Source organism: Malurus melanocephalus, unplaced genomic scaffold (genome assembly GCF_030028575.1).
Source record: "Malurus melanocephalus ecotype Western Australia unplaced genomic scaffold, MMel_1.1 scaffold_105, whole genome shotgun sequence".
Classification (NCBI taxonomy): Eukaryota; Metazoa; Chordata; class Aves; order Passeriformes; family Maluridae; genus Malurus; species Malurus melanocephalus.
In genome coordinates, this window is record NW_026623337.1 from 271,844 (window position 1) to 289,797 (window position 17,954).

General features: G+C 38.7%; 1 protein-coding gene across 2 annotated transcripts in view; it reads left to right on the top strand.

The window, feature by feature from the left end:
• The window catches only part of ARHGAP10 (Rho GTPase activating protein 10), a 137,957-nt gene that overhangs the window by 88,953 nt on the left and 31,050 nt on the right, over positions 1–17,954 (top strand). For both annotated transcript variants that reach the window (XM_057369181.1, XM_057369180.1), the window contains one exon: positions 13,078–13,228. In XM_057369181.1, coding sequence (XP_057225164.1) covers positions 13,078–13,228 — 151 coding nt within the window. The remainder of the gene's footprint in view (positions 1–13,077; positions 13,229–17,954) is intronic.

Sequence of the window (17,954 nt, forward strand, 5' to 3'; positions counted from 1 at the left end):
AGCCTTTGTATTGGAGGTAATGCTGAAAATAGAAGTTGTTRTTGCTGCTGTTACTAAGGTTGCCAGTTCCTAAAGTGCCTCACATKTACGAGGTACTGTCCAGGATATCACTGCATGCAATCTGAGATCTGAAATTAAAAATAAAAAKATAGTCCTTTACTAGTCTCTTTATTTGGGTACTCTGTTGGGAGTCCCTAAGATGACTTCTGTACCTGGGTATTTCAGGTGTTTTGTTCTGGGAGATGGACAGCATCTCCCTCACTCTTACTGTCAAAAAGAAGTTCTTTGGAAAAATCCCAAGATGTKCTTTTTCCTCTCTCCTTTCTTAAGCACTCGGAGCATTGAAATTTTTATTTCCTTTAAAAGTTAGCAGTGTTGAAATTGGCCATTGAGGACGAGTGTTATCTACTCCAAATAACATATATCTCAAGTTTTTCTGGCCATATGATCCCCTCCTCCCTGCCTGCCCCRGGCTGGCACAGCCGCTGTTGTTGCTGTGTCCACACGGTGGGTTTTGTTGGCTCAGGGTGTAATGCTGTGCTCACACGCACACCAAGCAGATATGGCATTGTTCTGCTGGAAAAACACCGGGCTGCACATGTGGCTCAAGTTCTGAGCAATAAATATTCCAAGAGCTGTAAGCCGCGGTATTAATTTTGGATCTTAGAAGTGAAAGTAAACCTTGCAGTGAGCTCATGGTTTTGAAGCTATTGCAGTGACCACACAAATTAAAGAAAGTCGAGAGAGAGTGAGCAGAGCCAGGGTGTTTTAATAACATATGGAGTTTGAGTTGTGTTTATTCAAATCACTAGGTCACCAYAGATTAGCACCATCCTATTTTACTCTAGTTCAGTCACATGCCTTTGAAAACTGGAACTCAATTTCACATTTGAAACATTAGTGGCCTTTCTTGCTCCTCTGAAAATGCGGAGAAGCGAGGAATGGAAAGTACATTAATATAATACTGCATCATTTTCCATAATTCCTTGGTTTTATGCCTTCTTTAGAACTAGAAARGTGTAATTTTTTTAAGGGATTTCTGTCATTTCACTGCCATTTCTAACAGTGAACTTGCCATCAGTGGTCTGCCTGCAGCAACCTCTCCCATGCTAGAGCTGCTTCTAAAATGGAAGGCAGCCCCAAGTGTGATCTCTTGTGTGTTTATAACAAAGGCAGTGGAGAGGTATGTTAAGGCATTAAAAAAATATTATAGTCAAGCTGASTATTTACAGTTTTTTACAAGCGACCCTTCTTCATTTAGAGCAGACCAAGGACCTGCTTCTTGAGGCAAGCAGGGTCGTTGCTAGTCTGGTGTTCATTTTATATTGTTACTTTRAATTTCTATGCATTTCAGACTTTCTGAGAGTCCTGCATTAGATATTTTTATTTCTAGCCCTAGTGAAGTCCTAGGAAAAATCACCGGCTGTGTGTTAAAATATTTTAAAATATTTCATTCAGCCACTGCTACAACCCTGGTAATTTTTAGCAGCTTCTGCTTGATAGAAGCAAAGTTTGGAATTATAGGAGAGTGATGGAGTCAAGATGGTGGTGCACTGACCCTTCACTCTTGGTGCAGATGTAATTTACAGCTCTGGATCTCTGCAGAGAGACATTTCTTTCCCCCTGTAGCAAAGGAAATTACTAGCAAACTTTCCAACTGTAGAAGCAGTAGCCATTAACATTTTTGGTATAAACACAGTAACTTGGTAGGCAAAATGGTAAAAAATCGTTAGAATTCCTCAAATATTTTTAAATCCCATCAATGTCAATTRTGCCTTATGTAGATAGCTATATTGAATGGGATTCTTATGCTCATTCYTAGGAGGAGACATAATTGGGGTACTGGCTTTGAAATCCTGGCACMGTCATTCCAGTATCATCACTTTGCTGGGTTCTAATTAGTGAATTTCTGTGTAATTAATGTGTGGAAACCTGAATACAATGACTTCCTCTGGGATAAGAGTACCATGCTTAGTGAATAAGCTGGTTTGTTTCATTTATTTATTTATTTATTTATTTATTTATTTATTTATTTATTTATTTATTTAAAGCTTTGTTGATATGAGCATTTATTTCCTGCTGGCTGGAAACCAGTCAGTGCCACTTCCACCTTTTTACAGACTGAATGTATAAATCCAAATCATGTCTGTGAACCAATTAGTGTGTTGAGGAGGGGATCTTTTGCAAAATGCTGAGTCTGGAATGCTGAAACTAGATGGTGCAGCCTGATGTGTTGCTTAAATGGTATTAGAATTGCACAATGTAAGAGTAGGAAGGGGATAGAAGCGTTTYGCTTTTGTCAGTTCTAGGTAAGTCTCTGCCAGGCAGAGTTTTTCTCACTGTGCCCACTCAGAAGGTGAGCTGCCCAAGCAGATCTGTGCTTTCAAAGAAAAAACARAAAACTAGACCCAAGCTGAGATCTTTTAGCTGGGACCCTTGGAATCACCTGCTGTGGAAACAAGGCCAATGCAGAGGATAATTGGAACCATAAATGTTCTTGCTTTCTTCTGTCTTGTGGCTATAGGGGAAGGAAAGCCRGATAGGCCATGCAAAGTAGGAGTATGTACAGGTTTGATTTTAAATGATCTTTCCATGCTTTGCCTGGAGTTTTCCTGTTTTGTGCTGCCTGCACCAGCACTTGTTTCCCTTTGCTTTGCAAGTCTTTAAGGTCARCATCATTTCATGCTGGGCTGTCTTGTCCCCTTCTCTCTTGCCATGTTTCTCTGGTCTCCCTTAATTTTCATGTCCCATGTCTTTCCCTTTACTAAAGAAGCATCAAGAAATTCATGTTTATGTCTCATCACTTGTTCATTTTGTTTTTGGGTAACAAGCTCAGGGGCTGAGTGCAGTTGCCCTTGTGCAGTGCCTGGAACAATCTCAGCCTTTAGATAATCTTCTAATGAAAAGSCTTAGTCAACTTGGCCCTGAAAAAAAGGTTTTGATTTCTCTTCCTTGCCTTCCCTAAATGAGTTTCAAGAGTTTCAATTAATTTTTCTTCCCAAGGGCTTCACAGATTGACAATCTTGGACATTTCAGCTCTTCTGGTCTTTTTTCTCTATCTTGTGGTGAGGAGGAAGGGTGGTCCACGCCACGGCAGCATGAAGAGCATGCGCACTTTYATCTTGCTGTTTGTTGTAATGTTTTGGCATCTTGTTGGAATGAATGTCTCTATTCAAAGGGCTTATTTATTTGCCATTTAGAGATGCCTCAGTGGTAATGTGAGCCATTTTGGTTTCTCAATTCCCTGAACATTATTTTAAGAAGGAAAAAAAAAAAGGCACCGGGATAAAAAAAGTCTAAGAAATGAAAGAAGATGAGGGAGGAGGTTGGAATAAAAATCTCAGTGGGACTGGAATATTTAAACCRGTGTACGGGGGAGGAAAGAATAGTGAGTACAAATAGCAAGATTATAAAAACAGAAAGAAGATTAAAATTACAGTGAAAGAAAATTAGAAGGAAAAAAGCAAGGGGCTAGACAGAAGTTCCTTCTGGAGACTGGGGGGCCAGAATATGCTGAAAGGGAATAGGCTTCGTGAAATATACCTTTTCCTAGAATTTAAACAACATACAGGCAAAATTATCTCAAAGAGATTCATTCTGAAAAGCTCAGTGTTTCCTCTCTATGGGGCAGATACCTTTTCTCTATCAATCTTTTTATGAAGGGGAAAGATTTTACATACTTTAGACAAAATGTTTTTGGCTTAGATTTGATTTATTCAAAACCATTTAAAGGGGAATTTTTTTATGAAACGTAATTTTTTTTCCTACTTGGGGCACATTTCTTTTTTAAACTAAAAAGGGAAGAGAAGAATTTAATACTACTGAGCTCTTAAGCCTACATCAACTTCATGTWGTAATCCTTGAAAAATCTTGTCTTAAAACGTATTACAGTGCATAATGCATGCAATATTTGTGAGATAGAAGAAATGGAAGCGGGTGAAGTCAGTTGTTTGTTTTAGAGGATGAAGCAGCACAGTCTCCCCTTGGCAATCCTGCAGTTCTCTTGCAGGTAAAKGCTTTAGGGTGGAATRCCACACCATCATGTMAACTTAAGACTATTTTTTGGCAACRCGGCAGATCTTTTGAAGGCTCACTAGAGGGACATATGAGAAATACTGAAGAGGGCTTGTTTCAGCTTTCCTGTTGCTTTGCCTTTGGCTGCGAAGGAGAGCTGAGAAGCAATGCAGTGTAATTATGGTGGTTTGCTGTGGTGCAGCAATTTGAAACCTCCCCAAGCTGAATGTTTCTCAAGTCAACAAACATTCAACTTGGAGAGGGGAAAAATGACATTAAAATATTTCCAWTAGAGCAGAGTTAGTGGTGAAAACATGTGAGGGTATTCAGCACGTGCTTRACTTGAAGCATGTAACTAATCAGAAGTGTCATTGAAATTGTTCCTGAACTTAATTCTAATTGCATCCCTTAATCATTGGCTGAGTCTCAAGCAGAAAGGGCAACAGACACAACAAARAAATTCTGGGAATCAGAGCAGCTCTTTCAGTCCACTGTAGTGTGAGCAGACTCTTTAAATCCTTTCTCTGTCCTGTCAGTAACAGAAAGCCTTTCCATGTGAGACACGCACATGTGGTGTGGTAAATTGGCTGCAATTTTTTCCCCTGTTTTCTTGGTGGGTTTTTTTTTTTTTTTTTTTTTTTTTTTTTTTTTTTTTTTTTTTTTTTTTTTTTTTTGTTTAAAAGACTTCAATTTTCTAAATGCAGTTTATGCATATTAAGAAGACTGAATATCAAATCTCTACTCACGTTTGTGACTGCAGTTGATGATATTGGAAGCAGTCTGGATCAATACCTGGATTGGTATGCTGGTAGACTGGTCCAAAAGAAACAAAACATGCACTGTGAGAAATCTTATTATATTAGTAAAGAAAGCCAAAACAAAAGTCATGATCTCAGGGGTGGAAGAAACCTGCTGAGATGCTCAACTACRAATACATGGCCCATAGAAATAGAACTTCTCACTTCTAGATTTGCCTACCTTATTTACAGTTAATTTGGGGAAGTTTCCCTCAACTTCAAACAAAATTTCAGAGTGATAGAGATCTCATCTTCTACTTCCCATGAGCAATGTTCATAAGTAGTAAAGAGAAAGGATGATAAAGGAGTGAAATAAGGCTGGCTAATATTTGCGTCAGTCTTGGTGGTCAGGGTGCTGTATGGACCATGTATGGAGGAGGAGACAAGGGAGGAGTCCCTATGGAGACTGCTTAAATGGATGTTCTTRAACAAAATTTTGTTAGTAAAAGAAAATATTCCATAAAATATTGCAGGGGAGGTGGARAGGGGAAAAGTTGTTGTATTTCTTGAGAGTTTAAAAAGTAGATTCTTATGCAGAAGCTCTGGGACATAAGAAGATTTTTTGCATGTACTCTTTAGAATTCTAGTAAGCTTTTGCCTTACCAGAAGGGTTAGTGTATTTCAAACCATTAAACAGATTTTTGTATAAAAAATATGARGCAATCAGCTGATAAAAATTTTATTTCCAGTAGTTTTGTTTCCATGCTACTTACACTAATAAAACTTAGTATTTCATTTAGACATCAATAGAACAGTATATTCTTTACCTCCAAAGACTCTATAGTTGTTATGTAAAAAATGTATTCTAACAAAATGTATTCTCTAAAAAATAGTCTGCAAAGCAATGAAGATACAAATCCTTGTAATGGCAGCAAGGAAATCTGTAAAAAAGAAAATGCTGGTTGGCTACAGCTGGAACCATGTCATTTGCAAAGGTCTTGAAGATCTTGCAATTTATTTCTGATGCTTTGCTCGATGACAGTGTGGTAGGGGGTAAAATGTTGAGTTTTATACTTAAAATATAATTATCTGTCCATGACATCTGTAGTAAAACAGGTGTATAGATATGCTGATTTTGTGTGTATACACACATGTGCATATATGTTTATATATTTATGCTTATTACAGTTGAAGGGGACATCAGTGTTACCTGTACTGTGTTTGGCCATAGTTCTCATTTTTGCTGGGTCTCAGGTTTCCAAGTGCCATCTTTCATCTTCTTAGGACCTCTCACACTCTCTGGAACACAAAATACATGCAAACATTCTCCTTCTGCATTATTTTCCTTCGAGGAATATGCAATGATTTAGAAATCCAGGTAATTAGATTGACTCTTCAGTGTTTTAAGGCATTTCTCGGCTGTTTTAAGTAGTTCCTGTAACTAAACAGGATACACAGATACACATAGCTATTATAGCTATTATGTGAAATAAGGAAAGACAACTTTTTCAGAATACTCTCCTTGGTGTGAGTTAGAGTAGGAGAGCACAGAGAAGGTGAACCTGCTGTTCCTGATGGCGCGGTGGACAAACGTGTAGGTGCTGCCAGCCTGGAATGTGRTTAACTCTCTCCTTTCCCTCCATGGCTGCAGTGGGTTGGTTGATAGCAGAAAATGGGCTGATAGCAGAGAATGAGGAGCGTTCTTCTCATGAATTGTTAAAAGGTGGAGCGCGATGTGATACGGTGGAAGCTGCAGTCTTGGTATCAGGAGTGCTGCTTTTAGAAAGGCTGACTCAACAAGCTCGTAATTGGTGAGCGATCAAAGGACACACGTTTTTAACCTTGATATGTTTTTCTTTTTTTTTTTTTTTTTCCCTTCTTTGCAGCTGTCCTCCAGACTGTGATGATGTGTTTTGTAGGCTCTTTAGCTTCTTCATTAAATCTCAAACGTGAACTACATGATTCAAGGCAATCAGGGCAAATGAGTGGCTCTTAGAGCCTACTGATACATCAGGTTTGTCTGAAAAATCACTGGGTTCTTTTGTCACTCTTGTAGTTTGCAGATTGTCCAGATCTGTAGTTCTGGAATAAGAAGAGCAGATAGCAGATACTCCACTCAGGAGACTGAGACTCAGTGTCCACAAATCCCCATAAGCAATGTTTCATTCATTTAGGGGTGGTCAGGCTGCCCGGCAGATGGTCTCAGCAAATGGTATCTTTGCAATGAAGAAAAGGCTGTCTTGAATGGATTTGATTTTAATTTATTTATTTAGAGAGCTTTGTGGTTTGGCTCACAGCCAAAGATGTTTCCTGTTTCTGGTTTTGACTTATACCTGGTTACTTTCCAGGCTGCATCCACTGTTGCACTGTAATTCAGCAGTGTGTGCCAGGCAGCATCAAGAGCATTATTGATGCTTTCTGCTTGGTGGCCCTCTGGAGACTGAGCCACAGGTAGTTTTCAGCTCTGGATCTGATTCCACCCCCCACCTCCCCAATATAATGATTGTGAATAGTGCATAAAGGTGTTTTTGTGGTTTTTAGTGGAATTCAAGCCTCAATGTGCAAAGCCTCAGAAAATCTGCATCCTGTGCAATCTCATAGAAAGCAGTGCACAGAAAATTAYATTTTACAGTGTATAAAGGCTGAAGTGCAAAAGTCAGGATAATTACTTTGAGGCAGGCTTGCCTGTATTGGAGTGGATATGATGGTAACCTTGGGGAGGTGAGTTATTTAAGAATTCTAATTAAATTGTTGATAATTTTTATTGAACAATTTTGTAAATGTCTTAAAAATACTGACTATGAAATTTAGAAGTAATCAACTTCAATCACATTTTGCACACTGAACACAGATTCATCTGTTTAGTTGTCAGGAATTCCTAGTACCTGTAGTTTTTATTTATTGAATTGTGTTTGTGAACAAGAAAAAGAAATAGATCATTTTGACTAAAACCAGAAGTGAAACAGGTTGATCTAGCATTGTCCATCGTAAAATAAAGATGTGAACCAGTAAGAAACAACAATAACAAAGAATCTTTTWAAAAAACATTTCAGTACTCTGGAAGTTTTATAAAATTGTTAGATTTGGTGCAGAAATCGGTTTTGAAATAAAACTTTTGTCCTAGCTCTCTAGAAGTTGGTATTTTGTAATTTCAATTATGATTAAACTTCTAATAACTCAAATTAGCTTCYATAATCTCTTCAAATAGGGAATAARAACTCTAGGACTGTTCATGTTATTGAATGTGGTTTTTACTGTTAAAAAATTGATTACAATTAGTGTACAATTAGTGGTTAGTGGTTATAATTAGTGGCTGAGCTACTGCAATGTGTTTTGGGATGCTTATTTTCACCTTGCAATTCCTGAAATGCCTGTATCTACAGTAAAATTGTAATTTGAAATTGTTGATTTAGGTTTTTAGAAAATGGCAAAAAGGATGGCATAACCACTGTCTTCATTATTGTAAGAGGAAAAAAAATTGAAAGTTTATCAGTAGGAGCACACTCTAAACCACAGACACTTGGCCTTTTTWAAATGTTTTTGTCTCTAATGTAAATATATGATTCTTGGTTTTGTACAGATTTCTGGGTTTAACCTGAATTGGGCTTGCATTACATTGAAAAGAAGCTAGGTCAAGGAAAGASCATAAACTCCTCTTGCACTCTCCCATTAATTGCTAATGTATAAAATATTCTTTGATCAGCATATATTRCAGCCAGTTGTCATGGAAATGCAAGGAGCACCATAGGGATAAAATTTATAAGGGGAGAGCAGTACATGTGTCCTAGCTAGACGGTGTTTTATATTATTCAGTAAACATTAATTGAAGTGTCTGTGTGTGTCTTTTATTTAACAATGGCAAATCAAGTTAGTATTGAAGGGAAATTGCCCAAATAAAAACTTCTTTTGTTGTCCTGTCCTCTACAACATTCGAATGTAGTAGTGGAGCCCATCCCACTGGTGGAATTCCAAAGAATTTGGAATGACCTTGCATGTTCTATCCTACTTTGCTTTACTCAGTGACTTCTGGTTCTCTGGTGTGTGTTTGTGTATTCCAAGGGAATAGATGCATGTTCTGGGTGGTTGATGTTGTAGGAGTGGTAGAGGTTTTGTCTTGCAACAAAATCATGGCACAGCTTTAAGCTGTTAGTGATTTTTTATAAGTTTATCCTCATTAGCTGTATTACTAGGCCTCCAGTTTTTTCTCCCCTCTTTTTCATCCCACTCTGTCCTTGCTGTTTGCCTCCCACTGATTTTTAGAGGAAATTTTAATTACCCCAGTGAAACAAAGCAGACAGAGATGACCTGATGTCTGTGTCTTTTCCTAAAGTGATTCCTGGCAAACATACTGAAATTCATTAATTAGTTCTGCTTGAGACCAGAAAGAACAGATCAGTATTCTTTTGTAGCAGCAGAATCTAATCTACATTTCCATGTACAACTATATATCTAGTCATGAACTTGTGGAATAGGCCAAGTTAAATCCTCCCAGCCATGTTTTTTTAGAATATCCAAAATGGGCTCTAGTAAGAGCCTAGAGTCCAACACTGTTGTTGCAGATTAAGGGGAATCTGGCAAAATTCCTTGGGCTTTTGCCATGTGGATCTGCTGGTAGAATACAGTACGATAATATGTTGAATTTGGCTCATTACTCTCAAGAAATGCTGCCACAGACTTTGTGGGACACAGATTTAGGAATTGGAATGATTATATTCAGGGATGGTCTTGGGCTCACTGCTCTAGACAGAGCTGTTATTAGTGCTGTATGCCCAAGCTGGTTTGTGGTTTGTTTAGCCTTGTAGAGCATCCATTTTATACTCCTGCAGAGAGAAATAGCAGAGTTTGAAATTGCTCAGAGCAGAGAGTGTCATCTTTTTCTGTTGTAACTTTTGTTGTAACACTGCAGATTCGGAGATTCATCCACTGCTTCAGCCAGTGTGCACTTTGAAATTCTGCTTTCATATAAGCTTAGACCTAAAGAACCATTTATAACAGCGGACTAACTGGGACTGACTAACAGTGGGATCTGTTGCTTGATTAAAATTTTGATTGCTGTGTGTGTCAGTCTCCTCCCAAATGTAAATGGTTACACTTGGCTTCTGAGTTTGCTCCCAGGTAGATCAATAGCAGGATGCCAGCGCTTTTGAGAACTAAATTGTAGAGAACTGATCATCTGTAAATCTCATGCACTTTGGCCACAGTCTCAAAAACTGCAACACTGGATGTGACTGTGAAGTCTTTGAACTTTGAGGCTGGCTTAGTATATTTTTATCGCTTCTAGAATGATGTAATTTAATTCACTCTTGGTTTTTTTTACAGGAATTAGTCTCAGCTGTGGCAACTTCTGCAGTCCAGATGAGTGATAATGGTAGATCTGACTTTAAAGGAGCAATTTTTTTTTTGAGTAGTTACGGATCATCTATTAAAGAGCACATTCCATTCTGTTCTTCCATGGGAGAGTTTCTCTCCAATTGGATCTTTGTGGTTGCCTTGCCATGCATCTGATARCAACTGCTTGTAGTGACAACAGGTCACTCACAGCTGGGATATTATATTAGCTGTGAAATATTTATAGTTCAGTGATAYCTAAATAGTTAATAAAGTTAGAAGCAAGTTTGAATAAATCCAAACCAAACTTTTCTCCCCAGAGCTGAAATAAAGCAGGCCTCCATCCTCTAATWCTCACACAGACCTAACAGTGCTTCTGTCAATGTAGCAGACAAAATATCCAAGGCATGATGAAAAGTATTTGTCTATTTGAGTGAAAATAAAGCAAGAGAGAGAAGCCACAGAATGCTGTATGTGCACTTGGAAGGCAGAGGTTGATGTTCCACTTGTTTTTCAGATGCTCACCTTTGCGAAGCTGTGGTATGAGCTGAGGTTTTGACCTGCAGCAGAAAGAGATTTCTGCTGTTGAAAGAAGTCTAGTAGGGCTGGTCTGGACTGGATTTTATTTTCCTRCTAAAAAGGCAAAAAGAAAAAACACAAAGTGGGGGTGAACACAACTACAAACTGCTTGAAAGGTCAAAACAGCATTTTGTCTTTTGCTGTGTGACTCTTAGCTTCTCATGCTAATAGTGTTAGAAGTTAATGCAATATTTGTGACAGACAAAAAACACTGAAGAACTTCACTGCAACCCATGCAAGTCACCCAGAAGCGTACAAGAAAGCTCCTCGCTTGTGCAGTACTCCTGGGGAATACTTGTTCTTCTCACCATCACTAATTTCAGCAGAGATCCGTGGATAAGGCTGCACAAATAAACACAGCTGTGGAATGTGACATAGTAAACAACATGCTGAAACCTCTTGGCAGAGAGCTGTTTGCCAGAGAGCCCAAATGCAATGCTTAGTCCGTGGAAAAGATGGCATTTCAAGTTTTGGTACCTCTGAATTTTTCAGAAGCAAATATTTATCCCTAAACCTGCTCAGTCTAGCCTGGTATTTACACATAAGGGGGCAGTGTGGTACTGTTAGCCAAATGCCATGGAGGTGCACATTAGATTTCATTATTACATATTGCATCATGTTTTAAAAAATGGCTTTAGAGTTCTGAGCACAATTAGAGCTTTGTCACTGCCTGAGAGTGCTGCTGCTGTGTGTGTACTGGGGAGAACCAGGTGGAATGTTTCCTCTCTTCTTTGTAAACATTTTGTTTTTAGAGAGTGGCTGTTCTGGCACTCTCTCGCAGTCCCTTGTTCATAGGCATGTGAGGGAGGGGGGAGACAGTTTTCATAATGCTGCTGTGGGGAACTTAAAGTCACAGCATTTTTACCTCCCCTACAGCAACATTCACTTCTTGGGAAGGAATGTAATATTTCCACTGGAGCTTTCCTTTGCACACTAAATATGGGCTTCTGGCCCACTGCTGCCCAGTTTTGGGAATACAATAATTTTTCCGCTGTTTTTGTGGGATATGGCATTTCTTGATTATTTCATATCAGCTTAGTCTTCTGCCTGGACAAGAATGATGATTAAGTGGCTGTAAGTCAGTGTATACATGGGATCTTGGGTGTCATCTTCTTCCTACACGTWAATATGCAGGGTTAGCAGGCCAGGYTGTGATGSCATTTAGGGTTTCTAGTACATYTAACATGAGGTTTTAATTTTTTGTGCCTTACTACCAGATGCTTATGGCATTATTTCTTACCTGCCTGGCTCTTAGCATTGTATTGCACCTGACACGTGCTGTTATTTGCCAAAAATGTGTTTCCTGTGTTGTCCCTTTATACATTCTGTGTGAATTTCTACTTCATGAAAAGCTTCCCCTTCAAAGATTGATTATAGCTCTCCTCTTGCCACATGTCCTTATCCTCATAGTAAATGTTATAAAGTTACAAAGTACAAGAGCATCATATACTGTTTCATTATATCATGTTATATCACAGTGCTGCATTGCTGGGAGGTGCTGTACGGGCACAGGACTTTATTCACACAGCTTCTGTTTGTGTTTTTCTTTATCTGCTGCTTTGTCTTTGCTGAGATACATACGAAGCCTGTTTGTTCATGTCATGATCGCTTGTAAAAGGCCGCTGTTAAATTGCACATCAGCACACTGATCATTTTCTGGAAGTAAATCAGTGCCGTTAGCCGTCCCCTGTGTGTGACAGTTGCTATCAGGTACAGCAAGTCTGTGTTGCTGGTTAATTCACAGAGAAATGATGTGGTATTCTGTGTGAAGTGGTGATGTCCTGATGACTCAAAAGATAAAATTATGATGGGAAATGCAATCCTTTTTATATGCAGCTTTGTGAATGCCATTATTTAATATAGAATTGTCTCAATGTTCAATAGTTAACAGAATAAATTCTCACATGGTTTGTTACTATGGTATTTCTCACTTAAAAACCCCTGCCCACAAATTTTTCCCCTTGCTTTCTTCAAGATGGGTCTGATGTAATGATATGGCAAGCTTTGAAAATTAAAATGGGTATTCTGACACAATTACAGGTTCTAGCTAAAGCTATAAAGCAGTTTGGTTACTGATTCCTAAAGTTAGTATCCTTCTTCTCCTTTCCCTCCATCCTRTCTGGTAAGTGTGGCTGCAAGTGCTTTGTGTTTGAATTAACTGTTTGGCAGCTTGGTTAATGTGTAGACAGTGCTCTTCTTTATTTCCRTATTATATTTATCTRTTTATTTATTTATTTATTTTAAAAGCACTCATTAAAACCCCACAGCATACTCCCAAACTTGAAGGAATGGATTTTTTGGCTCCTGTGTGCTTTGAATGAAATCCAAAACAAATGTTGTTTGATAATGGTTTACAGTTGCATTGCACAGGTTGCTCTTCAAGATAAATAATTAACACCCTTTGTGTTCTTGATTGCAGATTTTCAAAACCCTGCCTGATGCCACTTTCCCTGAGCCAATCTCTATGTCAGTATCTCCTCCAAATGCCCCACCAAGGCAGTCAAGAAGACAAGGACAGCGTATTAAGAGGCCTCTGGCTGTTTACAATCTCTGCCTGGAGTTGGATGATGGTAAGATGTTGGTAATAATTTCAGTCCTTGCATCAGATGGGCTGTGTATCCAATCTCTATGAGGTGTTTCCATTTCATGTTCCATTTGTGTACATGTGTGGATGCACATGCACGCTGGTTTATTTGCTTTGGAACACGGGAAGAAGTGAGGAGAGGTACAGAGAGAGGACAGCAGGGACTACTGTCCTATGACTTGTGTTTCAAAGTAGGACGGACTGCCTTAAATATGCTTTTCTCCTCTAAGAGAGAAGCAGCTCCTGTTTCTTTGGGGAAATCTCTTTGACCTCTACTGAAGATTACACAGCCATAAGATAAATGGAGAGAGAACTAAAATTAAAGCAAATCTTTTATGAGAAGAGCTAATGCACTTTACAGTTAAATTCATCTGGATTAAAGGCTCAGGTCACCACTGCACTGGAGAATACCACTACTTCACTTGAATCTTTAATACCTTGCTGTAACTAGCAGTAAATACTTGTCAACTTGCCTTACTGCTGAAAGGCAAGGTAAAGAAAAAAAGGAARAGTCTTGCTTTTGCGTGGAGTCTGCAGTAGCAACATACAGTGAGGCAAAGGGTGTATAACATCTTATATATTCTGACTGTTGGCCAGAAACATAATCATTTTCCTGAAATTTCATGGCTTGGGGGTACGTACAGTACTGAGGAGGCAAGTCGAGGCTCATTTCGTGTTACAGTTTTTCCCCACCCTATTCCTTTTCTCCCTTCTAATGTTTTTAGTCAATTGTCTTTTCACATGAAGAGCCATGGGATCAGGGCACAAAGTCCAGCTACAGCAAGTGAAAATAAACAGGAAGGTTTTGAACTCGTGCGGTAGTTTGGGGCTCACTGGTGAACTGTCGCTGAATTGGTGGTCAACAGTGGCTGATTTCATAAGGCAAGAACACAAATACCTACAACAGCTGTGTAAGTGCAGGTTTTAAAAATAAACTCAGGACTGTTTATAGTCTCCAAGCCAGTTTTGCAAGGCAAAACTCAGCAAGAAACTCARCATTCCTGCCATCGGATTTGATTCACCGGAGAGATACGTAATCTCTCCAGTGCCTTTCTTTTCTTGTATCAAATGCGAAACTAAATGCCTTGACTAGAAATTGTTTAAGGTGTATCTACTTAAAAAGCTTAAGCTGTGTTAATTTGAATAATATGCTGCCARTAGCTTAGAAAGCTCTCAAGCTACATCTGCAATAGTAAATTTTTCCTCATTTGAAAAACAAAACAAAATCGAAGCTGCTCACAGAGCTGTTGGCATCTAATTTTGAATGTGAATCCTAGCAGGACACAAGWAGTACTACAACTTCTCCAATTCCATGGAGCATGGTGTGCACTGAGGAGCTGACTTTGACCCAAACACAGTAGACAGAAAGCACTTGGTGGGTTGTTTTCATTCTAAGAGCCAAAAATATAKTTATATATTGTATATTTATATATAGTTAYATRTATGTAGTTATATATATATATMTAGTTATATATTATTATAGTTRTATATTATTATATAGTTATATATTATATATATGTTACTATATGTAATATATATGTTACTGTTGAAAACTGTTCCAAAGCTTCAATTTTGCCTAAATACAGTCCATATTCCTGTCTAATTTGGGCCTCATGGTAAAGAGCTGGGATTGTTAAAGGCTGTAACAGTTATACAGCATACAGAACTTTGGTACTTTGCTGGGAGTTGTAGTGGGGTGAACTGCAGAATAGCCTGAYATGTCATCACTCACATTAAAACTGTGATGGAGGCTGAACTGCTGCAGGTGAAATTTGGGTGGGATCTGACCCTTACAACTGCTAAAAAAATAACCCTCAGTGGTTTCTACAGCTCCTGCTGAAGGCAGCAGTGTTCTCAGGCTCRTGGTAGCTCCTGAGCTTGTGCTGGTGGCTGTTTCCCCTGTGTTCAGCCAGGAGCTGTGTCAGGACAGTGCTCAGCAGTTGGGATGATGGCTCTGGGCCACGTGTGCCCTGCACATGGTACCTTGAGCCCAGCTGTGTCACTGAATGCTCTGAGCACCTGCCCCAGTGGCTACAGGGTGTGTAAATCAGCCAGGCCCATGAATTATCTGGTCCCTGAGCAGTGCTCAGTGCCTCCAAATTCGCTTTGTGGCCTTACGTTGCTGTGTTCTTTGGAGAGGGGGTGAAGGAATAAAAGTGAGCCTGGGCTTCATTCCATATTTACCTAGTTTCTTGGCTAACAAATGCATGTTTTATAACTGCTCTTTGGAAGATTTTATCCTGTGTGTGTTTTTAACAGGAAATTAAACATTAAACCCCTTCCCTCCCCCCCGCCCCCCCTTATTCACAATGGCATGACTTAAGCACCAGGCACAAGCCAGTGTTTTGTATTTCCTGGATATGGCAAAATTATCATAATCTTGTTTTAAACAAGCAGCTGATACATATTTATATGTAAATATATTTGTAGACAAATATATCTCTAAAGTCATTGTAATTATATACAAATATTCTCTATGCCTTGAAACTAGAACTGTGTTGGAGACAAAATCTCTGTGCTGGAAAACTTCTTGAGCGTGTTTCTTTTAGGTTTGTTATGCAAACCAGGAAATTGTTAGAAAAGCGGAAACAAGTCTTTAGCTATCAGCTGCTCCAGGGAGTTAGYAGGCTTCAGAATCCACTGCTTGAATTGGAAATGCAGGGTTTGGGCCAGGTTTCTTTTTAAAAGCACGTTTGCAGTCGAGAAGCTTCTTGACTGCAYGCAAAATATATGCAGCAGCCACCCAGAAAGGGCTGTAAGATACATAAATATTGATAGATATAATAGCTGAAGAACACACACTGCGTTTGATAAAAATCTTTATTTTGCCTTCTAGTAATTAGCTCTACTGAATTCTGATAGTGCATAGATTTTCCTTCCTTGTACATGGCAATTAGATGATTAGACCTATTTGCAAACAATTCAAGGATTATATTTACTACGCTGAGGATCTTTGTTTCCTGAACAACTTAAGTCACAGATGATACTGTCTTCTTTTCTTTCAACTTCTTTCTTTCAACTTCTTTCTTCTTTCTCTGTGGTAAGCCAGATACCCCCTTTTCACTCTGAAGTTTTTTAGATCCAAGTGTCTCAAGTAGAACTAGACCTAATGGGGAACCCTGAGCTGCTTTCATATGTGGCCTAAACACAAAGTTCTTGTTTCAGCAAAATGCAGATTTGTCTGAGATTTACATTAGGAGCATATCCAGAGTTTTCTAGCCTTCTAAAATGAAGGTTTTTTGGGTTGCTTTTTTTTTTTTTTTTTTTTTTTTTTTTTTTTTTTTTTTTTTTTTTTTTTTTTTAAATCTATGGAAATTGCTTTCTTCTTTCCCCCCTACTATCTGAATGAATTTTAGAGTGAATAGCAGTGAAGAAACTCCGGTGGCTTACAGTCTCAGCTATGTACAAATGTCTTTTCATTGTCTCTTTGTATCTCTATGCAGAGAGGGAAAGACTGTTAGCTAGAACAGGGAGTTGTTTATCCTGTTCTTCTGAAAATGTCATTGGGTCTTTATTTTCCATTTGGACAGTTAGTATATATGAGAAGAGATGTCTGTTTACATTTCTTCTAGAGGGCAATGCAGATTTAAAGTTTTGTTCCCTTACAATTTGATTTAGATTTTTATATGCTTTTCTTGTCTTGTGGCAAAATCAACAGGTTTGGGGATTTTCTTGTTTGTTTCATTTTCTTTCAACTACCAGAGACTTAGAGATTATTATACAATTTTGCAGGGCTATTAGAGCAATATGGGAAGAAAAACCCTGCATAAAGCGAGCAATGTAATGCAGTCTGTCCAGGATGAGCAGAGAATCAGCACAAGTTGCATAAGTCACACCTGGAGTCAAGAAATGGGTCTTGCATAGCACTTTGTCCAATTGCAGAACAGCTTGTTTTCCAAACAAATAAGAATATGCATCTTAAACCACAATGCCTGCCAATGCCTTATTCTGTTTGAATACCCTCMAGGTGCCAAGATTCCTGCTTGGCACATACATGGACATAGCACATTAGTGTCAAAGTGGGGCTGCATTGTTCTTTTTTTCAGGGCAGTTGTGTCCTATCCCCCCACTCTGGAACTCATATGGGCTGTTTGTGACAGCTTTCTGCTGCTGCTGTAAACTAAATACTGTATTTATAGCAATATAGAAAGCAGGTTCTTCTGCAGAATTCTAAAAGAAATAAGAACTAGAACTGCTACTTAACCCTTCAAAACTTTGTGCGAACTTCTATTGCCCTTTGAAGTATTTAGGGAAGCATAGTTATGGATGGTATGTTAATGTTGAATAGGAGTAGCTGGTTTAGATTTTTTTTTTGTGAGGATTGGAGTGAGACAGTGTCTTAATTTGGGTGACAAATTAATTTGCATGAATTACTGTGGCATTCAATTAAATTACTTTATCAGAGTAAAATGTGATAYGTGGAATGGCTACATAGCTTCCATGCAATATTCCTTCTCTCTGCTCTCCCCCCACCCCCCCAATCCCTTCCTGCCACAAACGCATAAGTAAAAAATCATAAACTTCATTTGGAATTACTGAACTTAAAACCTGGATGTTAGAGGAAGCCTTGGATTTATAATGAGAYTGGTCTTCAGGGCTGGAACAGCCCAGAACTGCAAGGTTGCAGGTGTGAAACCYGGCCTTGAACTCTTTCTATTTCTGAATCTGCTGCTTGGAAGTGTTTCTGTAACCTGGCACATAGGAGGGGAAAT